General features: G+C 37.1%; 2 protein-coding genes and 2 non-coding genes across 8 annotated transcripts; all 4 read left to right on the top strand.

Annotated features, from left to right (window-relative positions):
- Nucleotides 1–3,926: 3,926 nt before the first annotated feature.
- Nucleotides 3,927–8,752, top strand: LOC110787070 (uncharacterized). The gene is made up of 8 exons (XM_021991635.2): nt 3,927–4,120; nt 5,930–6,079; nt 6,211–6,387; nt 6,530–6,618; nt 6,712–6,776; nt 7,110–7,212; nt 8,202–8,312; nt 8,406–8,752. Exons 1-8 carry the CDS (start codon nt 4,024–4,026, stop codon nt 8,529–8,531), a joined length of 918 nt encoding a protein of 305 aa, XP_021847327.1. The 5' UTR covers nt 3,927–4,023; the 3' UTR covers nt 8,532–8,752.
- Nucleotides 8,753–10,677: 1,925 nt separating this feature from the next.
- TRNAG-GCC (transfer RNA glycine (anticodon GCC)) lies at nt 10,678–10,748 on the top strand. Its single transcript has one exon. It is a non-coding gene; the product is annotated as a tRNA-Gly (tRNA).
- A 12-nt stretch (nt 10,749–10,760) lies between these two features.
- Nucleotides 10,761–10,851, top strand: LOC130464753 (small nucleolar RNA snoR114). Its single transcript, XR_008925104.1, has one exon. It is a non-coding gene; the product is annotated as a small nucleolar RNA snoR114 (small nucleolar RNA).
- A 1,501-nt stretch (nt 10,852–12,352) lies between these two features.
- On the top strand, nt 12,353–19,578 carry LOC110787071 (pentatricopeptide repeat-containing protein At4g20090). 5 transcript variants are annotated; one of them, XM_021991638.2, is made up of 5 exons: nt 12,394–14,810; nt 16,598–16,686; nt 17,269–17,466; nt 18,577–18,648; nt 19,021–19,578. In XM_021991638.2, the coding sequence occupies exon 1, from the start codon at nt 12,841–12,843 to the stop codon at nt 14,800–14,802; it is 1,962 nt and encodes a 653-aa protein (XP_021847330.1). In that variant the 5' UTR covers nt 12,394–12,840; the 3' UTR covers nt 14,803–14,810; nt 16,598–16,686; nt 17,269–17,466; nt 18,577–18,648; nt 19,021–19,578. The 5 variants fall into 5 exon arrangements, with proteins under 5 accessions (XP_021847328.1, XP_021847330.1, XP_021847329.1 ...); XM_021991637.2 differs by having other exon boundaries at nt 16,595–16,686; XM_056831047.1 differs by lacking the exon at nt 16,598–16,686 and having other exon boundaries at nt 12,395–12,881; nt 12,968–14,810.
- Nucleotides 19,579–26,428: the final 6,850 nt, after the last annotated feature.

The raw sequence follows: 26,428 nt of genomic DNA, 5'->3' as shown, positions 1-26,428 counted from the left end.
ATTTAACCATGTTCATGCAATTTAGATTATGAAAATAATAAGGGGCTCGTGATACCACTGTTAGGTTATGATACATATGACATTACATAGATCATGCGGAAACAACCATTAACCCAGGACAACATATTATTTACACATAATCATATAGCATAATTTAGATGCATACTCTTTGTTGCGTGCCCTCCCTAGCTGCGCCCGAACCGAACAAGAACAAGTCTTTAGGACTCCAAGTGTCGTCCCTCCGTAGATAGTCCACAGCACGTCCGGATCCGCCTTAAGATTGACCAACTAGAATCGCCCTTAAGGTACTAGAAAATTTCGGCACTTTATGAGCAAGATGTGTGTTTTAATTTTCTCTCAAAAAACTCACTTTTGAATACTTTGAAACTTGTTATAAATTGTGAGACCTAGCCTCATATTTATAGGGGTATGGAAAGGGAATCGAAATCCTATTCAGATACAAATTAATTAAACCTAGAATCCTACAAGAACTCTAATTTAATTAATTTATCAAATAGAATTAGGAATTTAATCATTAACCGAACTCTGCATGTTTTAGGAAACGTGCACGAACACAAACACTTGCACACACACGCACGGCAGCCACGATGGGCCCCCATGCGTGCGCGCGAGCAGCAGCCCACGCAGCGCCCGCGCGCGCTGCGCGCTGCGCGTGCTGTGCGCGCTGTTCGCGCTGCGCAGCCTGCTGGGCCTGGCCTTGCGCTGGGCCTGGCGTGGCTGTTTGTGCGGCGCGCTTGGCTTGCTGGGCGATGGCCTGGCTTCGTGCTGGGCCTCGTCCGGCAGGCCTCGTCCGATGCTTATTCGTACGATGCGCTTCCGATTAAATTTTCCGATTCCGGAATTCATTTCCGATACGAACAATATTTAATATTTCCGATTCCGGAATTAATTTCCGTTTCGAACAAATATTTAATATTTCCGTTTCCGGAATTATTTTCCGATTCCGGTAATATTTCCGATTCTGACAATATTTCCGTTTCCGGCAATATTTCCGATTCTGGCAATATTTCCATTTCCGATAATATTTTCCGATACGTACCATGTTTCCGTTTCCGGCAACATCTACGACTTGGATAATATTTATATTTCCGATACGATCCATATTTCCGTTTCCGGCAATATCATCGTTTCCGGAGTATTCATTTCTTGCCTGTGACGATCTTAGCTCCCACTGAAACCAAGATCCGTCGGTTCCGAATATTCATAGATGGAGTATTTAATGCCATTAAATACTTGATCCGTTTACGTACTATTTGTGTGACCCTACGGGTTCAGTCAAGAGTAAGCTGTGGATTAATATCATTAATTCCACTTGAACTGAAGCGGCCTCTAGCTAGGCATTCAGCTCACTTGATCTCACTGAATTATTAACTTGTTAATTAATACTGAACCGCATTTATTAGACTTAACATAGAATGCATATTTGGACCAAGGGCATTATTTCCTTCAATACTATGTACTGGGTTCATGCGAACCTTCATAGCAAGAACCAAACCAGTGGCCTGAACTGGAATTTTGTGTTCCCTTTCGTATGTTTCGAGCTTTGGAAACAAAGGAACAATCTCATCTTCAACATTGTGTCACACCAAGACCCTCCCATTCTCATTAATCGAGCTTTCTCCTTAACAAAGGAGTATAGAGCAGCACTTCCATGCCCCACACAAAACAAGTCGCAGCAACAAACGTTTCCAAACACAACCCCCTTCCATTCTTGTACAAATGTCTTGGTGGATGCATCCTTCACAAACAACAATTCTATCGTTGGCATTGCCAGATTCATATGCTCAGGATATGGAGTATGGTCGTACAGTTTCCAGAAACGTACCTATACTCATTACTGTCTTCAAGGTGAGATTACAACCATCATGGAGGGGATGAAATGTGCCCTTCAACAAGGCCATACAAAAATTGTGTTAATGTCTGACTGTAAAACAACAATTGAAAGAATTCAACAGGAGGATGTTGATAATGACATATATGTGGATCTTGTTTCTCATTGTAGAGAGTTATACCTGTGTTTCCAAGAGATTAATGTCAAGCACCTTTCAAGGGAATGAAACAAAGTAGCGGACTCAATGGCTAAGAGGGCAAGGACCTTTGAAGACGAAGTGAATGTAACTACATATTTTCCCCAACCCCCTAGTTACTGCCTTCACTTTTATTCGGCTATGTGTAATAGGCTTAACGCCATAAACTGACTATTTCAATGAATTTTACCGTTCTCACCAAAAAAAAAATCTAACTGTTCAACACAAGCAGAAAAAAAAGAGTGGGTGTCATTTTAAGTTTTAGGAACGTTTGTGGGAAAATATCTCTTTTATTGTTTGTGAAAAAGCACCTACGTTAATAGTTTTTTTAAAAAAAAAAAAACAGAAACACACTCTAAAGTCAGATTGCAGTCAAAATGTAAAGTTCTTGGGCGTTGACTTTCACTTTTCCCTCCAACTCCGGGTTTTAGTTCCTAAGATACTATGTAATGTTAGTAATTGTGTGGTAAATATATTTGGAGGAAAAAGTAGGCTCATTGCAAAAACTTGACTTTTTAGACGAAAACTTAACTTTTTGGTTGAAATATGAACTTAAGGTGTGTTTTTTAAAATTAATAAGTCCTAGCACCAAAAGAAGACAATTATACCGTATTGTATGCAAATCCGCAATTGACATGATCTGTTTTGGGGGTCGTTTTTTCGCATATCAGATATGTGTGGCAACAGTACATATCAGCTAAAAGATAAATAACTAAAAGACAAAAAAGGAAGTACCATTAATGTTTAAAAAGTACAATTCTGTAAAAAAAACAGTACCATTCAAATTCTCTTTTGTCGTTTTTTCCTATTTTATCTTTTGTTATGATATGTATTTGCAAGCACATATCTGATATGCGAAATACTTCCTCATCTGTCTTGCATAGTTATTAGTTGCACAAAAGGTCTTGTGCGCACAAGGTGTACAATAAATTTATTGTACACCAAGATAACTTTAACCCCTTTTTTGTAACTTTAAACTAGTTTTGATTAACTTTTATATTAGTAAAAAAAATTAATATATAAATATTTTAAAGGGTTAAATGATTAATTTTATACATTATTAGTTATTTTGAAGAAATAAGTTTTACTAAAATAAAAAAAATTTATCACTAAAAAATAGACAACTTTTACATATATATGCTTAAATTTTAAGCATTTTGAGTTAACTTTTACTACAGTGTACAATATTTATTGTACACCCATTGTAAATAAGAATCTGTGTTAGCTGCACGTAGACCTGTCAAACGGGTCGGTCGGGTCGGGTTGTAAAAAATTATTTTCGGGTTCGGGTTAGATCGGGTCGGTCACTTTCGGGTTCGGGTTTACAAATGCTTGTTCAAGACCCAGAACTTTCGGGTTCGGGTTGACCCAACGGGTTGAGAGATTTTAAAACGCGCATTATATTTTCATTAATTTAGGTGATAAATATACAAAATATGGGCACAAATTAACAAATTTTCCTACATAAGTTTATATTAGTCAAATTCAACCGTAAAATGGCGTATAATTCAAATTAAAATCATATTACACACAATAATAGTAAAAAATAGCGTGTTTATTATGCTTAAATTTTCTCATAATCGCATTTATTACTATAAATACAACGATTTTCAATCGGTCGGGTCCAAAACGGGTTCGGTCGGGTTTTGACCCATTACTTTTCGGGTTGCTCGGGTTCGGATAAAATCGGGTTACGAGTCGCAAAATCTTGTTCAGGACCCAGTATTTTCGGGTCGGGTTCGGGTCGGTTTTCGGGTCGGGTCGATTTTTGACAGGTCTAGCTGCACGTCCTATGATCTGAAGATTGTTCAATGCGTCAAATTTACGAGTGGTCCACTAACCACTTTCCCTTTAGTTGAATGCTTGAATTACAAAAAATAAAAATAAAAATAAAAATGGGTAGGATGGCGGTGAAATTATTGGGGAACTAAAAATAAAAGCAAAGAGTATCGAAATTCCTTGAAAATCAGAAAGAATGGAAGAAGAAAGTGGGAGAGTGAAGTCAATATTTGTGTACCCAATCAAATCATGCCGAGGAATGGCAGTTGCTCAAGCACCCATCACTTCTACTGGTACTTTTCTCTACTTCTTTACCATTTTTTTTTTGTGTACCATCCGGTTCACCCTTAGGGCTAATTCGGATTCGGGACGAGTTCTGAGTGGATAGGTTCCATTCCCCTCCCAATTGTTGTTGCGGGGGATCGAACACGGGTCCTCCCTACCAAGTTCAGCCTCAATCACCACTGAACCAACATTCAATTGGTCCTGGTTCTTCTTTACCATTATCCTTCTTCATTAGTAATCACCATTTTTATCTGCTCGAATTCTTCAACTTTTCTTTGTAATTAGCACGAAATTAAGCTAGAATTTCTGCTCTGTATTTTCTTAGGCTTCCGTGAATTACTGTACTTTTTATTCATATCAACTTATTAGAAGTAATCAGATGTTCACTTTTTTATCTGAACTTATTATTAGAAGTAATCAAAATATATTTTAGTTATTCCATGAACTAGGCCTTAGGGAATAGTAAGTCACAAAGACCAATAATAATATAGAAGGATACGGCATACGAGGTTTTAGGCTCTAGGGTTCCACACTTCCACCCTCCAAAACTTTAACCAATTAAGTCGTTTTTGGGTTTATTGGCTCAACCCACATGTTATTTCAAACTAATTACATTTTACAAGTATTTGTGGGTGAAATTAATTAAATTTTGGTGATAGTGATGAAAATTAATTAAAAGAAGGGGAAAAGGGATGAAATAAAATCAAGAAAAATGGGGTTTTCATAGCTTGTTATTTCTCCTTCATATTAATGGTATATGTTTGAATGTTTGATCAAGTATTATAGGCATTAGGCAATGCATGACATAATCCATGTTTCACTACCATTCAATGTTCATTTTGGATATCAATGAGGTCTTGATCTAGTGTTTAAGACTGAATTGAGATTAGGTGAGGATTTATCATGGTATTAGTTTATTAGAGCACATTATGATCTTGGCCAGTTGAATGCACAATTTGAAGTTAAATTAAGCCATTTCATTAAGTCTTTGCCAATCCTACTATCCTAGTTACAAAGGAAGTACCTTGGTATCATATTCATGTTGCACTTTACCTGAGCTTATTACCTAGAGTTGTGGCATCTCCAACATTGTTCTAGCTTGCACAAAACACGCTTATCCTAACATGTTTTTTCTCCTTGTAAGGATTGTTTATTGCTTAATTTTTCAGTTCTCACGTTGTAGGCCTTATTTGGTTGGGGAAAATTGGAAGGAAAAGAAAAGAAAAGAAAGGAAAGGAAAGGAAAAATGATGTTTCTTGTGTTTGGTTCCAAAAATTATATGGGAAGTGGAAGGAAACAAAGAGAATTGAAAGGAAAGCTCTCTTTATAAAAGTTTCACTTTCCTTTCCTCCCAAAATTGGAGGAATTTGGAAAGAAAGGGAAAATTAAAATCTGTCAAACAAAATATTAAATCTTATACCCATGTCTTCCCTTCCCTTCTCTTCCCTTTCCTTTACTATTGTTGTATCAAACATGGGAGTCCTATCACTTACTTTCATTATACCAAACATGGGAAAATATATTTTATTTCCTTTCCTTTCTCTTCCCTTCCCTTCTCTTCCCTTCCTTTCTCATCCCTTCCCTTCCTTTACTAATATTGAACCATGAAGCCTGTCGACAGAATTCATCAATGTTCTGCTACTGATGAGTAATTATACTACCGTTTGATCTGAGGATTTGAAGCTACTAGTTATTTCTGAGATAAGATGAATCAAATTTAAACATATAACATGTAACGACAAAAAAGATAGTGCTACGGTAAGCAAGGGACGATGCATGATCTGTAACTACGATTTATTTGTGCTCATAATGTGCAGGATTTCGGTGGGACAGGCAATGGATGATTGTCAATGCAAATGGGAGAATGATCACCCAAAGGGCTGAACCAAAGCTTGCACTGATTGAAGTCGAGTTGCCCACTGAAGCATTTTCTGAGAGCTGGGAACCTTCAAGTGACTCATACATGGGTAACGCTTTCTACTTTCACTCCGCAAATTTATCTGCAACGTCTATGCACCTTATATTCCCCAAGATTGTGGAGTGATGCACTGGATTTGATATGTGTTTTAATTAAGTATGAATAATTTTTTCCATGTAGTGATAAGAGCTCCTGGTATGGATACGCTGAAGGTTTCTTTGAGTAAACCCCGTGATATAGTTGAGCATGTATCTGTATGGAATTGGAAGGGATCTGCATTAGATGAAGGAGCCACAGCAGCTGAGTGGCTCTCAAACCACCTTGGTAAAGTGAGCCGGTTGGTGAGATTTGATCCAGGTATTGCCTGCTCTACTTCAATTGCTTTAATCCGTCTTATAAACTTGTGAAAATCTCAGTTTAAGGGATGGCTGAATATGTTGAATTTCACGTCTTTTTAGAGTAGATGAGACAACTTATACTGTAATGTTTGCAACTGCAGCATCACAAACTAGAGCCACAGATCCTGACTATGCAGATGGTTACAAAACCATGTTCTCTGACCAGTTCCCTTTCATGCTGATATCCCAGGTTAATTAAGTTGAATGATGAAAATGGAGTTTTGTTGTTCATTTTTCCAGGTTTTCACAAAGGATCTCACTTTCAAATTTATGTCTTGTGCAGGGATCACTAGACGCAATGAACAAAATTCTCAAGGAGCCAATACCAATAAACCGTTTCAGACCCAAGTACTAATAAGTTGTCTGGTGTTATCAGAATTTCGTCAAGTAGATAATTCCAGCACAATCATCTACTTCACTTGATCTTTTTACAGCAGTAATTGATTGTGATTTGTGCCTGTTAATTTAATATGTTCATGGGCGTTTATTGACAACTCGTGTTCCGATTATAGACCATTAGTTGTATTCTGGAATACATTAACAGGTCATCTGATCCTCCTTTTAAGAAACAATAAACCAAATAAGATATAGCTCCTTTAAATTTTATTATCATCTCATTTTAGAAATCTTGGATTTGCTCTTAATTAGTTCTGACATCATCACCTTCCTTTGATGTTGCAGCATTCTTGTTGAAGGCTGTGGACCATTTTCCGAGGACCTGTGGAAGGAGATCAGAATCAACAAGTTAACGTTTTATGGCGTAAAGCTATGTTCAAGGTGCAAGGTAAATTACTTTTTTCTTTTGTCAGTCTAGGCCCTCAATATCAGAAATAGCATGGACTGGAATTTATATGTGAAATGGTTTGTTTGTATCAAGTGCTTCACAAAGGAGTAAACTTATTTGGTTAAATAAAGGCAATAGTTTTAGTCAAGTCGTAAAATCAATGCATTCATAGCAAAAATTGTGGTTATGGACTTATGGTCAAGATAAACTGGAGAAGGCAGTAGTGATTGCGGCGTTTTGAGAGTGGCATCATGCAAGATTGCAGGAGTATTACATTGCATCATCTGTGTGGATAAACCATACAATTGCATGCTGATTGAAAAATAAGGCTCCGGTTGGTCCGGTGGAAATGGTTTCTAGTGAAAAATGATTTTCCATGTAAAATATTTTTCAAGGAAAAACACAATTTCAAATTAGGTTTTCTATAATTGGTTTACAAGAAAATTTATAGAGAAAAGGAAAATGAGAGTACACAAGGGGGGATTGATGGGAAAATGAGAGTAAATAAGGGAGGTAAGGAGAAAAAATGAAAAAGTGTTTCCCTTCCTTTCAAATGGAAAATGTTATCCAGAGAGTTATTGGAAAATTGTTTTTCACCCGTTGCCATACCAAATACGCTAAATGATTGAAAAAGGGGAAAAATCATTTTCCTTGAAAACGTTTTTACACCAAACCAAACACTCCCCAAGAGTGCCATATCAGTATAATTCTGTTTATTTTTGTAGATTGATAGTTGATGTCATACTTCCATATAGATCCTAAAAATCTGTGGTGGGTATAATACAACTTCAAAATGTACTCTGATGCTAACGGCTAAAAATGAAACTACTGATATGATAATACAAGGATTTAATACCAGTTGCAGTAGTCTGATTTCAAAACACCTTGTTTTTCAAGTTCAATAGATATGTAGCTATAAATATTTATCCAAAATATCCTCTCACCTTGCTTCTTTTTGGTGTTGGGGTTTGTGGCTACTGTACGTGCAGATACCTACAATCGATCAAGAATCAGGGATTGTTAGTTCAGAGCCAACAGAAACTCTCCAGGGATTTAGGTCAGATAAAATCTTGCTTCCGAATAAAAAACCTCAAGGCCAGGTATACTAACAATTCATGATCTTAAACTCGTATCTGCATTAAATTGAACTTCATAGTTGTTTATGGAAATAACTTTGTGAGTTTGTGATGCAGGTTTATGTTGGACAACACTTAGTTTGTAAGGAATGCTTTACCAATGATAGCGGCAATGTAATTCAAGTGGGCGATCCCCTGTTTGTCGTGCATCAACTTTCTTCAACTGCCGAGGCTGCAGCATAATACTATATGCCATAGGAAATTGTATTGCATTATAACATGCGTATGCTATAGTATAGCTGTATAAGGAAGATTGCCACTTTGATAGCTAAATAATGAGCACCATGTGTTAGGTGTTTTTCATGTCAAACATTGTTTTGTCATAGACAAATTTCACCGGAAACACTCTATGTTATACCCATGTTGTTGCGAAAGAAAACAATTCAGAACAAACTTATCTTGAATGTTGAGTTTAACGATTTAGGCGTTAAGTGGAGATCTTGCTCCAAATTGTGCAGAATTTTAACACAATTAAGCTAATTAAACTACACTAGAAAGCAATAAAGCTGGTGAGAATATATGTGTCCCTTTTAAGTTTACGAAATCAAGGTGGATCTAAACGTGCATGCAGTAGAATGTTTGTGGTTGTCCTCCAGGATTAATACGAAGCAATCTATCTATTACTATATACTAAAAGAGACACCAGGAATGACACGTGTCAATTCATAGTGCGATTTTTTCCCGCCATTTTTTTTCTTTATTTTCCTTAAATTACTATTACTAATCAATTTATTAAAACTAAAAATGTTTCCTATAGTTTACTAAAGACACAATGCCCACAATTATACATTGCTAAAATTTAAAAGGTTGACTGCCATTTTAATTGGTTTAAATTGGTTATAATCTTATTTTTTCTTTTTTAGTATTAGATTCTTTAACATAAGTCCAATTAATAATATTAGACCAAAATTTCTGGTCATAATTTCAGCGACTTAAGTAACTTTTGGAAAATATATTAAAGCAATGTTGTAATTTCCTTAAAATGGTCAATTTAGATTGCTGAAATCGCTAAAATTACGACTTTATAAATTTGGTCATAATTTCAGCGATTTCAACGATCTTTGGAAAATATATTAAGCAAGATTTCAACTTAATAAATAGAATCGTGAAACTACCAAAAAAAAAAAAGGAAAATGATATAGAATATAAATATACAGTGCACATTATAGAAATTATGTATTACAAAAATTATATACATAAAAAATAAAAGGAGATCTTTGATAAATTCATCCGAAAAATATGACACATACATCACTTTCGGCTACATTCTTTAAATCAACACCTATAAAAGAAAAAGATCTCCGATCCTTTTATTAGACATTAAACTATCTGAAAAATTCATCCGCCAAAACTCGTGTTTTGGCGGGTAAATAGCTTATGGAAAAGATTCAGTATATTTGACTAAAACTTAATCTTTTGAAAATCTATCCAAATCTTTTATACTTCATACTAATGTATTTTCGAACAATTCTTTGTTAGTCAACAACGTGGTATTTTATAAACAATGGTCAAATTATAATTTTTATAATATCTGTGCGTGCACGGGACCTAATTTAGGGATGTCAATGGGGCGGGGCGGATGCGGATGTAGGTCCCTCAATCCCCATCCCCACCTAAATTTTTCATCCCCATCCCCGCCCCATCACCCATGGCGGGTACAAAATTAATCCCCATCCCCGCCCCAACGGGTACAAACTAAAATCCATCCCCGCCCCACCACCCGCCTAGGTATCCATCCCCATCTCACCCCCGCCCCATACCCGCGCCAATACCCTCCTAATTTATCTCATTTAGCAAATATTTGTCATATATACGGAGTAGTGAAAAATTAACTTTAGAAAAAGTACCATATACTAAAAGTAACATATATAATTGAAAAAAAGTATCCGCCATAACAAAGAAAATTCAAACAAAAAAACTTAAAAGTCTCATCTAAATTCACATTATCACTTACAAACAAATAAATCCACATCCGCACCATCACCCATGGCGGGTATAAAGTGGGGCGAGTGGGGATAGGGCGGAGCGGATGGGGATGGGGCGGGGCGGGGCGGGCGGGGATGGGGCGGATTCAACACAAAATCCACACCCGCCCCATCACCCATGGCGAGTACGACTTTTATACCCATACCCGCCCCACCACCCACCAAATCTACCTCCATCCCCGCCTACTTGGGGCGGATGCGGGGCGGGTCTCCCACGAAACCCGCCCCACTGACATCCCTAACCTAATCTAGTTAATTATAATTTCAAACATTTACGCATTTGATTATTACAAAATTACATAAATAAACTACTATTCTTTACGACTCGTATCAACAACATCAAAGCACCAGTGGTCTAGTGGTAGAATAGTACCCTGCCACGGTACAGACCCGGGTTCGATTCCCGGCTGGTGCAAGATTTCAGTTCAAGTGATGAGGAAATTTGCGCCTCATGTGGCTGTTGGGTCCGCCACAAACTGTCTAATTTCTCAGATTAGTAACTCAGCGCATCTGAGCTTGATCATTTTGGACAATTTCTTCTTTTTTATTTTGGAAAAAAGCAAATTTGTGGACTTACCAAAAAATAAACGGATTTTTCATGAAATGTCCCTGAGGTTTGACTTAATGCACCAAATACCCCTAAACTTTCCAGAATGCACCAAATACCCCCGAGGTTTGAAAAAATAACACAAAATACCCTTAATGAGCATTTCCCGTCCATTCCGTTATGTCTCCGTTAACATTAAATTTTAACCATTAATTAAAGCAATTAACCCCCCCAAAAAAAATCAATTAACCCCAAAATAAATCAATTATCCCCAAAAAAATAAAATCAATTAACCCTTCTTCTTCCCTTCTATTCGCCACCTTCACAATTCCAACACCCGCAATTCGCCAAGAAACTCAACTTCTACTCCCCTCCAAAAATGAATGATTAGTGGAGAAGTATATAATTAATCCAACACCCAAAACCTACATAAGTTCATATGGAAAATTGGACCCATTAATGGAGGTGTACCTTTCTATTTTGTTGTTCAAACACCTGCCGACTTCCCAGATATTAAGCGTTAATTTCTCGAATTTGGAAGTTTTCGTCGCTAATTGACGGAAATGTATACGATCTGTTTGTTTCTTTGACAAAATTCGTGCTTGCTTTATCGATTTTGTGTGATTGTTGATAATTTTGTGTGTTTTTTGGATTTTTGGGTCTTAATCTGGGTGAATTTTTTCTGGGTTTTGGGAGAAAGAGGAGAGACAAGGAAGGGCAATGGCGTTGTTTTGGTAGCTGGGCGGCGATTTCCATGGCAGAGGGAAGAAGGAACATGGACGGTGGTAGCTGGGTGCTCTTTTCTCTCTCCTCCCAGGCTCCCAGCCAAGCTCCACCGCCACTACCCTCTCTCCTCTCAGCCATGTTTTTCGTCGTACGTATGCAGTCCACCCATAACCACCACCGCCCAACAATCCCGGTGGCTATGGGTGGATTGTGTCCCGGTGGTGCACCAAGGAAGGAGATCGAGAGGTGGGCTTCGTTCCAGGCAGAAAGGGGGGAGCAATGTTGGCTTCCAAATCATCATCTTAGCCTACAACGAAGCAATTAATGGTGGCGGAAGAGAAGAAAAAGAAGATGATAATGATGATGAATTGATGATTGATGGCGTGAAAGAAGAGAGTAGTATAAGTGAAAGAAAGCCCAAAGTTTTGATTTTTTTAAAAAATAATAGTTAATTAAATTTTTTTAGTTTTAATTGATATAATTAAGTGTTAATATTAGGATTAGTAGAGAAAATGGTTGAGAAAGGGCAAAAAAGTAAATTCACGCTAACGGAGACTTAACGGAATGGACGGAAAATGCTCATTAAGGGTATTTTGTGTTATTTTTTAAAACCTCGGGGGTATTTGGTGCATTCTGGAAAGTTTAGGGGTATTTGGTGCATTAAGGCAAACCTCGGGGCATTTCATGAAAAATCCGAAAAATAAATGTACCCGACCCACCCTTGTCGTGGGTCACCCAATTTTAACCCCCAATGGCCCGACCTAAGAATGCTCAATTACGAAATCACCCTTACGTCCCTATCTTCTTCTGTTCTTCCTTCCTGCGCTGAGTCGAGTCAAGCCACCCCTCTGTTTTTGTCCACCTAAACAACCACCAGTCCACCACCACCACTAAGCCGCCTTACAAACCGCGCTACAACCACCGCCGATAAAAAGAACGAAGCCCCCGACCACCCGTTACTACCCTCAACTCAGAAAATCGGTACCAGTTCCACCTGTGAAAAAAGTTGCAACGGAAACTCAATTCAACTCAGCTTGTCACTTTAATCCTCAATCCAAAGATAGTTTGCTCACCGGTGATTATTGGGTAACTCTTTCTATCTCTCTCTCCACTCCGTCACGTCATCCCCTAGGGTTTGAAATTTGGGGGAAGTGGATTGAAATTCAAATGCCCTATAAACCCTATTAATAAGTTCATCAGTAGTTTTCAAAATCAAACTGGATTTATTCGAGTAATGCCCATCATTGGTTTGGTTTCAAAGAAGCTAAACTCCAGGTTATTTTCAATTCCAAGTAAGTTGGTGAATTATTCTTTGCGTTTTTCTTGTTGGATTTCTGATTTTCCAGCTCAAAATGTGTCAGGATTTGAGGGTGAAAATGATGGTGATATTGAATGTCCTATTAACAAAGAAATTTTTAATTCGGCCCCGAAAATGGGTTCGTATCAGTTGGGTGATTCCACCTTTTATTCTCTCATTGAGACATATGCTAAATCAGGTGAATTTAGATTATTGGAGGGGGTTTTTGATAGAATGAAGCGCGAGCGTCGGATTTTTAGGGAAAAGGATTTTTTTGTAGTATTTAAGGCTTATGGAAGATCACATTTGCCTGAAAAGGCCATGGAATTGTTTGGAAGAATGGTGGATGAATTTGGTTGTAAGCCGACGGTCCGTTCGTTTAACTCTGTTTTAACTGTTGTAATTAAAGTGGGTTTGTATGAAAAGGCCTTAAACTTTTTTGACAGTGTTGTAGGAAGCATGAATGTAGTCCCTAATGTGTTAACTTATAATTTGGTTATTAAAGCTTTGTGTAAGTTGGGAAAGGTTGATAAGGCTGTAGAATTGTTTAGAGAAATGCCGACTCAGCAGTGCGTTCCGGATGCTTTCACTTATAACACATTGATGGATGGATTATGCAAGACTGATAGATTAGATGAAGCGGTTTCATTGTTGGATGAGATGCAGATAGAGGGGTGCTGTCCTATTTCGATGACATATAACGTACTGATCAATGGACTTTGCAAGAAGGGTAACATGTCTCGAGCAGTTAAACTTGTTGAGAACATGCTCTTAAAAGGATGTATCCCCAATGAGGTGACTTACAACACCCTTATTCATGGGCTGTGCTTGGTAGGAAAGTTGGATAAGGCAATGAGTCTCTTGAATCACATGGTATCAAACAAGTGCTTGCCTAATGAAGTCACCTATGGAACTCTTGTTAATGGCCTTGTTAAGCAAGGGAGAGCTAGTGATGGAACTACATTATTGCTTTCATTGGAAGAGAGGGGGTTCCGAGCTAATGTATATGTTTATTCCTCTCTTCTCAGTGGATTGTTTAAGGAAGAAAGGATGGAAGAGGCAATGAGACTTTGGAAGGATGTGACAGGGAAAGGGTTTAGTCCGAATATTGTCCTTTATAGTGTTTTAATTGATGGATTATGCCGTGCTGGAAGACCTAAAGATGCTAAAGAAGTTTTATCTGAGATGATCGATAAGGGCCTCCATCCTAATTCTTTTACATATAGCTCCTTGATCAAAGGGTTTTTTAAGACAGGTAACAGCCAAGAGGCACTTCTTACATGGAAAGAAATGGAAGCTAGTAATTGTTTTCATAATGTGGTTTGTTATAGTGTACTCATCAATGGTTTGTGTGAGGAAGGGAAGCTTAAAGAGGCTATGGCGATTTGGAGACGTATGTTGGGTAAAGGATTGAAACCTGATACCATTGCTTATACTTCATTGATTCATGGCTTCTGCAAGGCTGGCTTGGTTGAGCAGGGATTGAAAGTTTTTAATGAGATGCTTTTTGAAGGTGTTGATTCCCGGCCAGATGTAGTAACTTACAATATACTTTTTAATGGTTTATGCCACAACAATAATATATATCTGGCCATTGATCTTCTGAATGGTATGTTGGATCAAGGTTGTGATCCCGATCTCTATACTTGTGACATTTTTTTGAGGGCTTTTAGAGACAAGATGAACCCACCTCAAGATGGGAAAGAGTTCCTTGATGAGCTTATTTTACGATTATGCAAGCGGCAGAGAGGGTTAGCTGCTTCCAAAATCCTGCAATTGATGTTGCAGAAAGTTTTGTCACCTGAAGCCTCTACCTGGAAAGGAGTTGTATTGCTCTGTTGCAAATATAAGAAAACTGTAGCGGCTCTGGACAGGTGTAGGAGTAACTTATTCCAGTGACTGCAATGGTGAGACTTTAGCTAGTATTACTGTTAACAGTTATTGCTTCGAATTCAGATGCTTCTTTTGCTCTGTATTTTTCTTTAGACATCTGTGCGAGTGCTTGGTTTCCCATTCTATCCCATTCTATCCCCTTTTTCTGGGTTTTTAATATCACGCTCTATTTCTGCACTCTGAATACTGCGGGCTGCACTCGCTGCAGCTCAGTAGCATTCCTATCTTCTTAAATTCTAGTTTCCTACTTCATATACTTTATCAACTGTAGTAGTTCTTTAGTTGAATCTTAATTGATCGATACAAGATAACTTAATAAAGCTCTATACTCATGTTTTCTATTTTGTCATAAATATGATAGCTCTGTTGCATGTGTTATGTACTTAGCATCATTTTTTTGATTCAAAGTCCAAACTGAGCATGCTGGTTTTTCCCGAACATTAATCATCATATATTAGCCCTGTAGAGGCTGCGAGATTACTGATTGAGGACAGTCCCATCACTTCCATATCTGTGAAACTAGTTGACCTTACGTTTCTTTGAAGAAGCTGTTAAACATGTTGCATCATACTTTCCATTAGATTCTCAGGTAATTAATTGTTGTGAACTCTAGTTCACAAAGTTTAATTAAATCTGGTTATCACACTTATCAGTCTCTTTGTTACTCCCTAGCTAGCTATCATCTGTAGACTTCAGCCATGACGTGTTATTTTGAACTACACACCTGCTTCTGAACAAGCTTTGTAAAAACCTTGGTTTTCAAAGTTTGGAAGCAATTCTGGAGTTACAAAAGAAATTATTGGTCAATGTACATTCGGGTAGTTGGTTAGTGCTCAGGTGAATACGCAAGTTTATAGATTTAGCTTTCACTCAATTGTTTGTGGTTTTGAAGTAGTTTCAAAGACTTTTTTTCACTGCAAGATCTCAACACTATGGTGTTGGCTTTGCCAATGTGACTTCAATTTAGGACAAGATAGTGCGAGGTTTATTTGAGGGGTGGGGAACTGGGGATAGTACAAAGGATTATGATTACCGTTCTTCCTAGTAGAGAATGAAATTTAAGTTTCAATGGCAGCAAGAAGAATATTTCTCTTCTAGTTAATAATACCAACTGATTCAGGGAATAGCAGAAACAGTGGGATGTGTATGACTGCTAATGGGTGGAGGTGCCCCAAGCCGAGTACTGAAGTGTTTGTTGGTCAAACTTTGGTTGCAGTTGCCATAACTGCAACGGTTGGGAGTCACGGGACTGCTTTTTCAAATTGCAGCCAATGCGGATGGTTTGCAGCTGTTGTAGCATCACAATTGCAATGAGCTTATAAACTTGACAATGTAGTCGTGATGTGGTGACACGGACGGGATTTAATCCTTTTACTACCTGACAAAATTTATAGTTGTATTTGTATACTTGTATGAGTTGTATCTGGGGGTGTAAAGTGCCAAATAGATTAGGCTGCTTGATATGATCAGACAGTTTCTTGTAAATCGTTTGCATCTGAAAACGTTTTTGACAAATATGAACTATTTTTGCTACATGTTTTTTTAAGAAATAAAGAGATGGTTTTTGGGATTGACAGAAGTCTATTCTTTGGCTTTTTTTTTTATTGAAAATCAAAAGTTACATAATTTTGAGCTTTGCTAAAACAAAACTTTTGAAAGAAAACTAGTGTCGTGCCCCTCCAGTAACTCTGCTATGTTGTATTGAGATCAGTCTCCAAGTATGCAACCAAATCACCAATTATACTGTTTCTGTTAGATCTGTCAGTGAAAAGATAATTGATAATTTTTTACTTCACAGCAGATAAGAGGAAGAATTATGTCATTCAGTCAATGAAATGTTGCGTACGTTCGACCCCCCCTTACCCCGCTTCTTGCGGGAGCCTCTTTGAGGTAATGATAATGATGAGTCAATGAAATGTTGCTTTTTTTTTTTTTTTTTTGTAATTTAGATCTAAGATTCACAATGTTGACTTGATAGCTCTTTGAACTGGATGATAATCAACATAATGAATGAATTCAGTCGTGAATCGGTGGATGTATAGGGCTATCATTCCTCTCTTGTCCAAGCTTGATAGATGGATGTTTTCATTGTTATGGAGTATTTTTTATTTCAGCCAGTTATCGAATAAATAAATGAACATAGATGGGGCTTAATAGAGTTAGCTTGGATTTTGTTCTTTTGCCTATTTCTTGTTAGTCTTCTTTTTTATAGCAACAGGTTCTATTAAGGCTGAAGCCAGAAGTGCTTTGTGCTACTTTTTAGTTCCATAATAAACTGCTTCCCAAACTTTTTGAAAAATTGAACATTTTGTATTCTTGGGTAATGAAATAAATAAATTTTGGAATACATGCTCATTTCATGCCTTTTTTGAATATTTAAATTCAGAAGAGGCATCTCCAATTTATAATCCAAAAAGGTCCATGCGACGGTGTTGTACAGTTCTGATCTTGATTCGATACTGTGTTTTGTAGGTTCTTGCTAGCTGGTCGGATAAATTGAAATGGCCATCAGCTGAATCTTGGGCAAATTACTTGAATCAGTTCAGTAGAAAGGTGGATACTCTCATGTTCTTGTTGCTTCAGGTTCATCTGGAAAGACTATATTTCAGGTGTGGCTGCACAAATAGACGGTACTCCAATCACTGATGTCTAGACCTCAATGATCTGGAGGTAATTATGGATTCTTTCCCTTTCTTCTACTAATCAAGTATAAGATCCAGAACTTTGGTTGTTCGACAGGAGGCTTGTATCAATTGTGAAAGTAACCATTTTTCTGATAATAAATTATGCTGCCAGTGCAAGCAGTTACTCACCTTTGATATCTTGTGCCTAGTGCCTACTGCATTTATGTGTTCATTCACTTGCTAGGTCGATTTTTGTTGGTATTCTGCAAATCTTGTTTATAACATCATACCATGTGGCTCACACCAATTACCTAAAGTCCCATGCATATTGATCTATTGACCATCTTACCTTGTGGCTCTTTCTTTCAATTTTTTTTGTTTTAGGTAACTTTTTTTAAGTTAGTTTAGGTACTCAGTATTGGGCTTCGAGTTTTATTCTATGAGGTTGAAGGCTTTATCTTTTACCGTTTGGCTAATCATTTGCCATTGTAATCCATTCACCAAGTTTTCTTGGAACTGGGGCTAGGTAGTTTGAGGTTAGAGTTCTTTAATTTTATTTCTTTATCTCGGAGTCTCTGCATTTCATCCCAAAGGGTAAGCTAGGTAGTCCGCCTAATTTTCTTTTTAATCCAAAAAAAAAGTGAAAAAAAAGGGAACAAGGCTTGTGAATAAAATAAAGTACACTGATACGCAATTCCAGTTGAATTGTTGATATCAGATCTTAAGTTTTCTGTCAATAAAGCCTTAGGTTGTTAGACTGATGAATGCATTTCTAAGTGATGTAATTAGCAACTCTTTAACTTCCAGCTACACTTTGTGTGAATTGTCATATCTCATTTCTGGTGAATAATTAGCAGTTAATGTAAGATACTAGATTTGTAATCCCGGCCTTGGGAATCTGCAAATTATTGCATCTAAGGGAAATGCAGTGAAGGTGTGAGAACTTGAACATGTTAGAGAAGCTTGCTGTGAAATTTGTTGCAGCTCATAAACTTGGCTTAATGATACATTCTACTTAAATTTGGTGCTAAGACCCGTGGAATGTTAATTTTATCCATGATTTAGAATGTTTTTTCTTTTTTGCTGCCTTCCATGAGTTCCATCTAGTCGGAGTTACCTGTGTTGCTGTTGATGTTAGTTTGTTCTTGCTTCACAGGTCAGGCTGTGGCAAATATTTCTGATTGCTGATGAATGGCCTAATTTCTATGGTTTTCCTTGTTATAATATGGTATGTCGTTTACTTATCAATTCATTTCCTCCAAGTCAAATGGTAAAATAATGTGATAGCTATACCAAAAATGTGGCTGCAAGTCTAACTTTGAACCATTATGGTAAAATTATGGTAAAATTGTGGTAAAATTGATGAATCCATTGAACCTGATGGAGAGAGCTTGAAATTATTTCCTATCTATACACATTACCTTAGTTGTATTTTATAAATCTGCGTGGGATAGTAATGTTTGGTCATTTATCCTGTTGGGGTAATATGTTCGTTTATCTCTCTGTTGCAACAAGGAAATGCTCGCCCAGAATTTACTCTGTACATTTTTTGTTCCTCCTTCGGAATGTTACAAGTGCAGCCCGGTTTTCTGTTCTGCAGGTGGAAGATAATCTGATATTGAACCGTTAAGTGCCTCAGTGGACTGTATGAGGTCATGTTGGAGTATCTTTCAAACCATTCTGCTCAATAAAGCCTGACAGTAAGTAGTGCGGCGTATATGATCAACAATAACAGGGCTTATCTTTTAATGAGGCGGCTGTTATCTGCAACGCTTTCTGCTTATCCTGTATTTACTTGTGATTGCGGAGTCTCTTGAAGAAGGGTCCATTCTTTTGACGGCCTTGTATATTACCTGAGTAAAACATGGAAGCTGAATGTCTCGGATTCAACATTTTTCTGGAAATGGACATGGTTAACGTTAACCAACCTGTGCTAAACTTTGAAGCAACCCGTTTATCAATCAACGTGTGCTAAATGATGTTGTATTGGTAGAATCATTTTAACAAATTCCTTCTAATCGTACTTTTATAAGAGATTAATCCGTTTAAGTTGGCTCCTGAGTAATTTGGTGTAATTCTGAATACACTAGAATGCTTGAATATGTAATCTACTTCGTATTAAATAATTGTCGTACATGTATCATGTATGCTTTTGAAAGTTTGAACCATTCATCGCGATTATTTAGATATAATCGTCTTATAATGAGACTACTCAATTCAAATATGTAGTCAAAACTCAAAACCCCAAACTATACGACTTGCATTCATAATAAATGAATTATTGGTGTCGACCAATGCGCACAGGCCACCTATATCTCAAAATTGTCAATGGAGATTGCTTTAAACAAATTCCCCCCCCAATTTTTTTTCCTTTCATTTTATAAAAGATTTGGTCTTTTTTATCTATTCAATCTCTATTCTACTCCCTCCGTATTTATTTAAAAGATACACTTAGTCGGGCACGAGTATTAAGAAGAAGAATTGAAAAAAATAAAGTAATAAGGGCACGAGTATTAAGAAGAAGAATTGAAAAAAATAAAGTAATAAAACAAGTGGGGTTGAGTAGATATTTTAATAAGTAAAAAAAGTGGGGGACCATGTCATTTTAGGGGAAAAGGGGTGGGGTGTAGTTATGAAATTATTTGTTTAATAGGGTGGTGGGGCATATGATATATTAGATAGATTATTTAATTAGATGGTGGAGTTGATAAGTTACTAAAAATGGCAAGTGTATCTCTTAAATAAATACGGAGAAAGTATAAGGGAACGCTGAGATTATTTTCGTAAATGCCTTTTTGATGTCTCCTGTAGAATAGTCTAAAATACCCTTTATAGCTTCATCATCGAAATGAATCAATTATGCATAGGTACAAATTTTAAAAATAATATTTTAATTAAAAATATTTATCTCAAAATATTTGTTGCTAATTAAATATTAAAAAATATAAAATAATTAAGTAATTTTTTTTTGTATATTTAATTAAGGGAATCTCACATTTTACGATCCATCATGTTGATTTTTTTTATTCTATTTTTTACTACAAAATATATAGATTTAAATTTTAACTTACCATTAATTTGAAGTGCATATAATTTTTTTTAATACTAATAAATAAATACTTCTATAAAACTTAAACCATTAGAATCATAACCAATAACAAAACGATTCAGCTGAAATATTCAATTACATGAAATTATCTACGGAGTTATGTAAACAATTTATAAAGTACAAAACTAATTCAAGTATGCAACATTTTAATTAAAAATATTTATCTCAAACTATTTGTTGCTAATTAAATATTAAAAAAATATAAAAGTAGTTTAGGGATTTTTTTATATTTAATTAAGATTAAATTTCAAATTACACAAAAGATCGCTCGAGCCAATAACTAGTTAAATATATGGAGGGAAACCGGATAGAGTCGCTCCTCCTCTTTTTTCCTCTCCCTTTTCTCTCTTCCTCTTTCAAAACCCTAATTTTCTAGGGGCTACCACCAACCATTAGGTTGATGGTAAGCCCCCATTTTTCTTATTTTTCATAGCTTTTGATTCCATGTTCGGAATAAAAACTCCATTCTCTCCCTATTAGAGAGCTTTTTTACCCATTTATTGGTTTTTATCTCTCTCCTTGTGAGAGTTTGGGGCCATGTTTTTAATTTTGCAGGAAAAGTTGATTTATTGATGAAGATTTGTGCGGGGTTACAACGGATGTCATTTTTACGTCTACAATCAATTGAATCAGATTTAATTCAATACTAAAGCTACAACAGATCGAAAGACCCCCTCGCTGGAGGCTGTATCAAACAGCGATGTGAAAGAGGGTATTCATCATTGTCAGATCTCATCTACAACAATCGTGATTTTGCCGGATTAGAATTTTGTTTGATCCAAATTATTTTGTATTTGTTAGTTTTAATTTCTATTGTAGATCTCGTATGACTATTTTATCAATGAACTATTTTTACCTTAAAAAAAAAAAAGTTAAATATATGGAGTTCATCAAAATATCTTTAGGAAATTTTGACCACACAATTTTCGTAACCGTAAACAAAATATGATTCACTAAACAATCCACTCTTGTTGTAAAATGATCATTGTTTAGAATACATCCAACAATTTAATATCAATCATAAGTTTTGTCAAATATTTATAGCTTAACTTCGTTGTCAATTCAAAAAGTCGCACACTCATTGGAAGCCGATGATATGCCGCATAAACTTTGGAGTCAATTGGGCCAAGGATATGTTGTATCCAACCAACACATCAGGCAAAAAATGGATCCAAAGGGAATCGAAGTCCATACTCAAGATGACGAGTATAGACCGCGATGAAATCCCTCGGAGGATGGGTCACCCTAGCACGCTCCTGGATCGAGAGCTCACACCAATTTCCATGGGAATACTGGATGTCGTAGAAATCTGCGGCCACCCGATGGAGATGATCCCTTCTGGCCTTCACTAGCCATTGTCCATCAGGCGCTTTGTTCAAAGGCCCACCAAGAGCATGCACCTCATGCAGACACGATGCAAGCCTCGAATTGGAATCCGCCTCCTCTTGAAAGCAAGGATAATCATAGCGAATGGTATATCGCCTCGAGGTACCAGTCTTCATGCCCGACTCAACACGAGCAGCACCCTCGGATCTATCAGCAGCAACAATGCTTCCTGAAGCACCATGTCTATGAGAATCTTTCTTGGTAGAGGAACCTCCTCTTCCTCCCTCTCACTGGAGGAGTCAACAATGAACTTATTATTTCCTCTGTCTTGAGCCATCGCCGAAAAACCTAGATCTAGGGTTTAGACGGTGGGGGTAGAAGAGAAAGACGAAGGAAAACGAGAAATTAACAAGAAGAATACCTTATTCGGAAGCGAAATTCGCCGACAAGTCGAATGCATGCAGTAAGGTCCAGAAGAAAATTCCCAACGACAAGACGAACATCTACGAAGTTCAAAGTGCAAGTTCTCCTGAATTTGAGAGAGTTTCAAATAAATGGTGAAAACAAAGGTTGAAATGAAAGATTGGGCGTTAAATTTATAGGGGCAACCCTGAAAACCACCTAATTTCCTTTCAGTTTGCAACGCATGATCATTTGAAATGGAAACGATGATCATCACAACCGTTTGACACTTGTCATGAATGCACAGATTCAAAATGCCCCTTTGAACTAAATGGCAGGACTTTTAGACTTCAAAACTTTCAAGTTGCATATGGATACCCATTCATTTCATTCTAAATGAAATGAGTCTGGGGGGAATGTTGCTTGGGTGACCAATTGTCTACCAATTGGATCTGTTGCCCAAAACCCCACTTGGCTAAAACTATATAAACCAACACTCCCTTTATAGGCTCCACGCCTCATATAAGCGGCCCAAGGCCTACTTGTATTAAAACCTTAGCTGTATTTACTACGTACACACATACTATAAATATGTCGCCTCAGCGCACATATCAAGGTACATTCATTTATTGGCTTCACACTTACAATTATCTAGAGTACTCTATCTAGATACGAACCTAGTGCTTACTTAGGCATTGGAGGGGATTTTCTCGGAACCACCCCGAGGCCAGTAATCTCACAATTACACTCCAGAGCAAGCTAGATCTTCCCTACAATGAAAGGGCCTTCAATTCGAAGCCCATTGTTTCATACCCAGAATACCTATTATTATAGGAAAGTCTACTTTGTTTTATTTGTTGTTTGTTTTTGGTGAAGGGTAAAAAAGGGAGTTCTCAGATTTGACACAAACTTAGAAGTTCCCTTATAGACTACAGTAGAATTAATGATTTTCCACAATCTTAGTAAAAGTTTAGTCTGTTAAAATCGATCACCTGATTTCACTTATTTAATTTAAGTAAACTTATCGAAATTGTTTTCACTTATTTTCATCTTATTAAGTGGAGTTAAGTTGAAGAAAACAAAGCCTAATTAAGTTAATAAATATTATCATACTTCATACTCCCTCCGTCCCAGAATAGTCGTTACACTTATCTTTGCACAAAGTTTTAGGTGATAAGTGGTTGTTTGGTTATCAATTGTTATTTTATTGAAAAAGTGGATGTGATAGTAGTTAGTGGAGTATTTTTTTAATTGAATGAGAGAGGGGGTGGAGACAAAAAAATATTTAGTGGGAAGAGAGAGACAATATAATAATTGTGGGGTCATTCCTTATTTAGAAGTGTAACAACTAATCTGGGACGGACGAAAAAGGAAAGTGTAACAACTAATCTGGGACGGAGGAAGTACTAATTGGTTCAAATAATTCTCCAACTTAATTGAGTATTTGAGTACTTCTTTAATTTATCACTCAACACTCATTTTGGACTTCTCGTTTTTTTTTTTTGGTTGCAAAGAGTCACTTCAACAGATTAGTACATCAAAATATACATCACTAGTTTTGTTGTTTTCAACAGCTTCCACCCTACATGGAACAAAAAATAAAGCCATTTAAGGCAAAGTTACTACTTGGGAATAGAGTTTTCAAAAACAAAATGTCATTAGTAGGGGATATTAAGCTAGTCTTGCATGGGGGAGGGGTGATGCTAATTCCATGATGAAACAGACTCAACTGGTCCTTGGCCTTCCTTGCCACATGATCCACTTCCTCCAGCTTCCCTCTTCTTCTTGACTTCATAAAAAGGCTTCCTTGGCTTCTTAGCATGGCCCTGCATTTTCCATAGAGATTAGTTAACCAGGTGGTGGTTGTTCTTTCTTCATTAATACTGTCAACTGCCAGTTTGCAGTCAGAGATAATCAACACCCTTTCCCAGTGATTTACTATGACCCAAGATGTTGCCAGTAGTATTGCTTGAGTTTCTGCAGCAGTAGGAGCTACTGATGTTGTTGTACCAGCCACCCCATCTACATAGTTGTGATATGTGTCCCTGCAGATTATAGCATAAGAGGCAAGCAAAGATGTGGAGCAAAAGGTAGCACCCACTTTTACAATATAATCAGCTTGCTCAACAGGTGGGGTCATATGCAAGGGCTTGATGTTCAACACATGGGTGTGGTCAGATTTTGAAAATTCTTTAGCTAGATAAATGGTTTGAGCTGTCCAAAACAGGATGGGCTTGTTTTCTTTTTGGAAAGTCCAAAGGTTTATTCTTAACTAGATTCTCCAAGTGCAGTAGCTAAAAATAGTAGAGTGTGCCATGTTTAAATCATTGTTCTCATAAGTTTTCAACACATTTTTCAAAAACCAAGATTGAAAATCAGAGGCAGGAAGTTTAATTTTGGGGATAAACTTAACATTAGACCAAAACTCTACTGCCCTAGGACATGTAATGAATAGATGTTCTAGGGTTTCCTGACTGTTAGGACAAAATTGGCAATTTCCAAATGGGATAACTTTTCTGCTAGCTAGGTGGTGTGCAGTGGGTACTATGTTCTACAGGCACAACCACAGAAAGAATTTAATTTTTGGGGGGCATCTAGATTTCCACATGGAGCTCCATTTTCTGTCTATGACTGTTTGAGGGAACTTAGAGTTGCAAAGGTGGTTATAAGCAGATTTAGAATCAAAGAGTGGACCTTGTGAGAGGGAACAAAATGGAATGTCACTCCGAAATTTAGGGATTGGGATAGCATGGATCCAATGGACCAGATCTGTGGGGATTCTGAAGGATATTCTATTCAAGTTTCAGTGGCCATTTTTCATTATGGTGCTAAAGGTTATCTCTTCCTTTTCTCTACTTAGTGGTCCAGAAATTAAGGATCTAAGAGGTCCCTTGCCTGACCAATTGTCATTCCACAGGTTGATGTGGCTACCATCTCCTATACACCATGCTGTAAGTTTGCTATATAAGTCCCAACCTCTTCCTACATTCTGCCAAATATGGGAGCCAGTTTTAAAAGAAGCAGGGTATGCTCTATTCATGATATACTTTTCTTTAACAAGGTATGTAGCTAGGCTTTGAGAATAGTTAAATTTCGAGCAGATTTTGGTCTTGGACACTTGATTCATGATCAAGGCAGATCTAATGCTTAGACCCCCAACATTAGGCTCTCTACAGATTTTCAGCCAGGCTATTAAGTGGATATATTTTCTTATTCTCTGAATTAGAATCCCAAAGAAATTGTGCACAAGTTTGGTCTATTTCATGGAGGGTCTTTTGGGGAGAGACATAACTTGCATGGAGTAACTAGCTATGGCGGTGAGGGTGGATTTGATCAGTAATAACATTCCTGCTTTAGATAGACTTTTAGCTTTCCAAGAGTTCAATTTACTTTTGATGTTCATACAGATATTAGCAGTTTGGGCTTAGGTTGGTCTCTTATCTGTAAGGGGGAATCCTTAGATAGACACCTAAATTAATCAAGGCTTGGCTCCACATCCAAGGAAGTACTAAACATTTCTTTTTGATTATGGGGGTATGTTTGGAGAAGTAAAGCTTGCTCTTACTGTTATTCATTTTCTGCCCTGAGAATTCCCAAAATTGGTCAAGGACACTTTTCATACCATGAAGGGTTTCAGGTGAAGTATCCCCAAACAGGATTAGGTCATCAGCAAACATTAGGTGGGTGATGGGGATACCTTTCCTTCTCAGGAAGAAGGGTTTCCACTAATTCCCTTGGTCAGTAGTTTCTGAAATCAAGTCAGCAAGGTATTCCATACATATGATGAAGATGTAGGGGGAAATTGGGTCTCCTTGTCTGATCCCTCTAGTGGTTTGAAAGGGTTCAGAAGATTTACCATTCACTAACACAGAGGTAGCAGGTGAGACAATACAACTCAGAATTAAATCACAAGAATTTCTGTCAAACGCTTTCCTATCTAGACAAAACCTTATAAAATTGCATTAGGCTTTTTCTAGGTCTATTTTTAGGGCAAACCATCCAAACTTTCCTTTTCTAGATTTCAAGGAGTGGAGGATCTCAGAAGCAACAATATAGTTCACATCACTCCCTCTCCCTGGGAGGAAATTGTTTTGATTAGGAGAGATAAGGTCCTAAAGGTAGGGCCTAATTCTATTAACCAGTAGTTTGGATACAATTTTGTAACTAGCAT

This window comes from Spinacia oleracea, chromosome 6 (assembly GCF_020520425.1).
Source record: "Spinacia oleracea cultivar Varoflay chromosome 6, BTI_SOV_V1, whole genome shotgun sequence".
Classification (NCBI taxonomy): Eukaryota; Viridiplantae; Streptophyta; class Magnoliopsida; order Caryophyllales; family Amaranthaceae; genus Spinacia; species Spinacia oleracea.
This window is presented reverse-complemented; position numbering and strand designations above follow the sequence as displayed.

Bases quoted from the DNA above. Each gene is read 5' to 3' on its own strand.
- LOC110787070 (XM_021991635.2), top strand. From the start codon at position 4,024: ATGGAAGAAGAAAGTGGGAGAGTGAAGTCAATATTTGTGTACCCAATC. The intron at 6,388-6,529 runs GTATTGCCTGCT...TTGCAACTGCAG, and splicing joins GTTGGTGAGATTTGATCCAG to CATCACAAACTAGAGCCACA. The intron at 8,313-8,405 runs GTATACTAACAA...TTTGTGATGCAG, and splicing joins ATAAAAAACCTCAAGGCCAG to GTTTATGTTGGACAACACTT.
- LOC110787071 (XM_021991636.2), top strand. From the start codon at position 12,841: ATGCCCATCATTGGTTTGGTTTCAAAGAAGCTAAACTCCAGGTTATTT.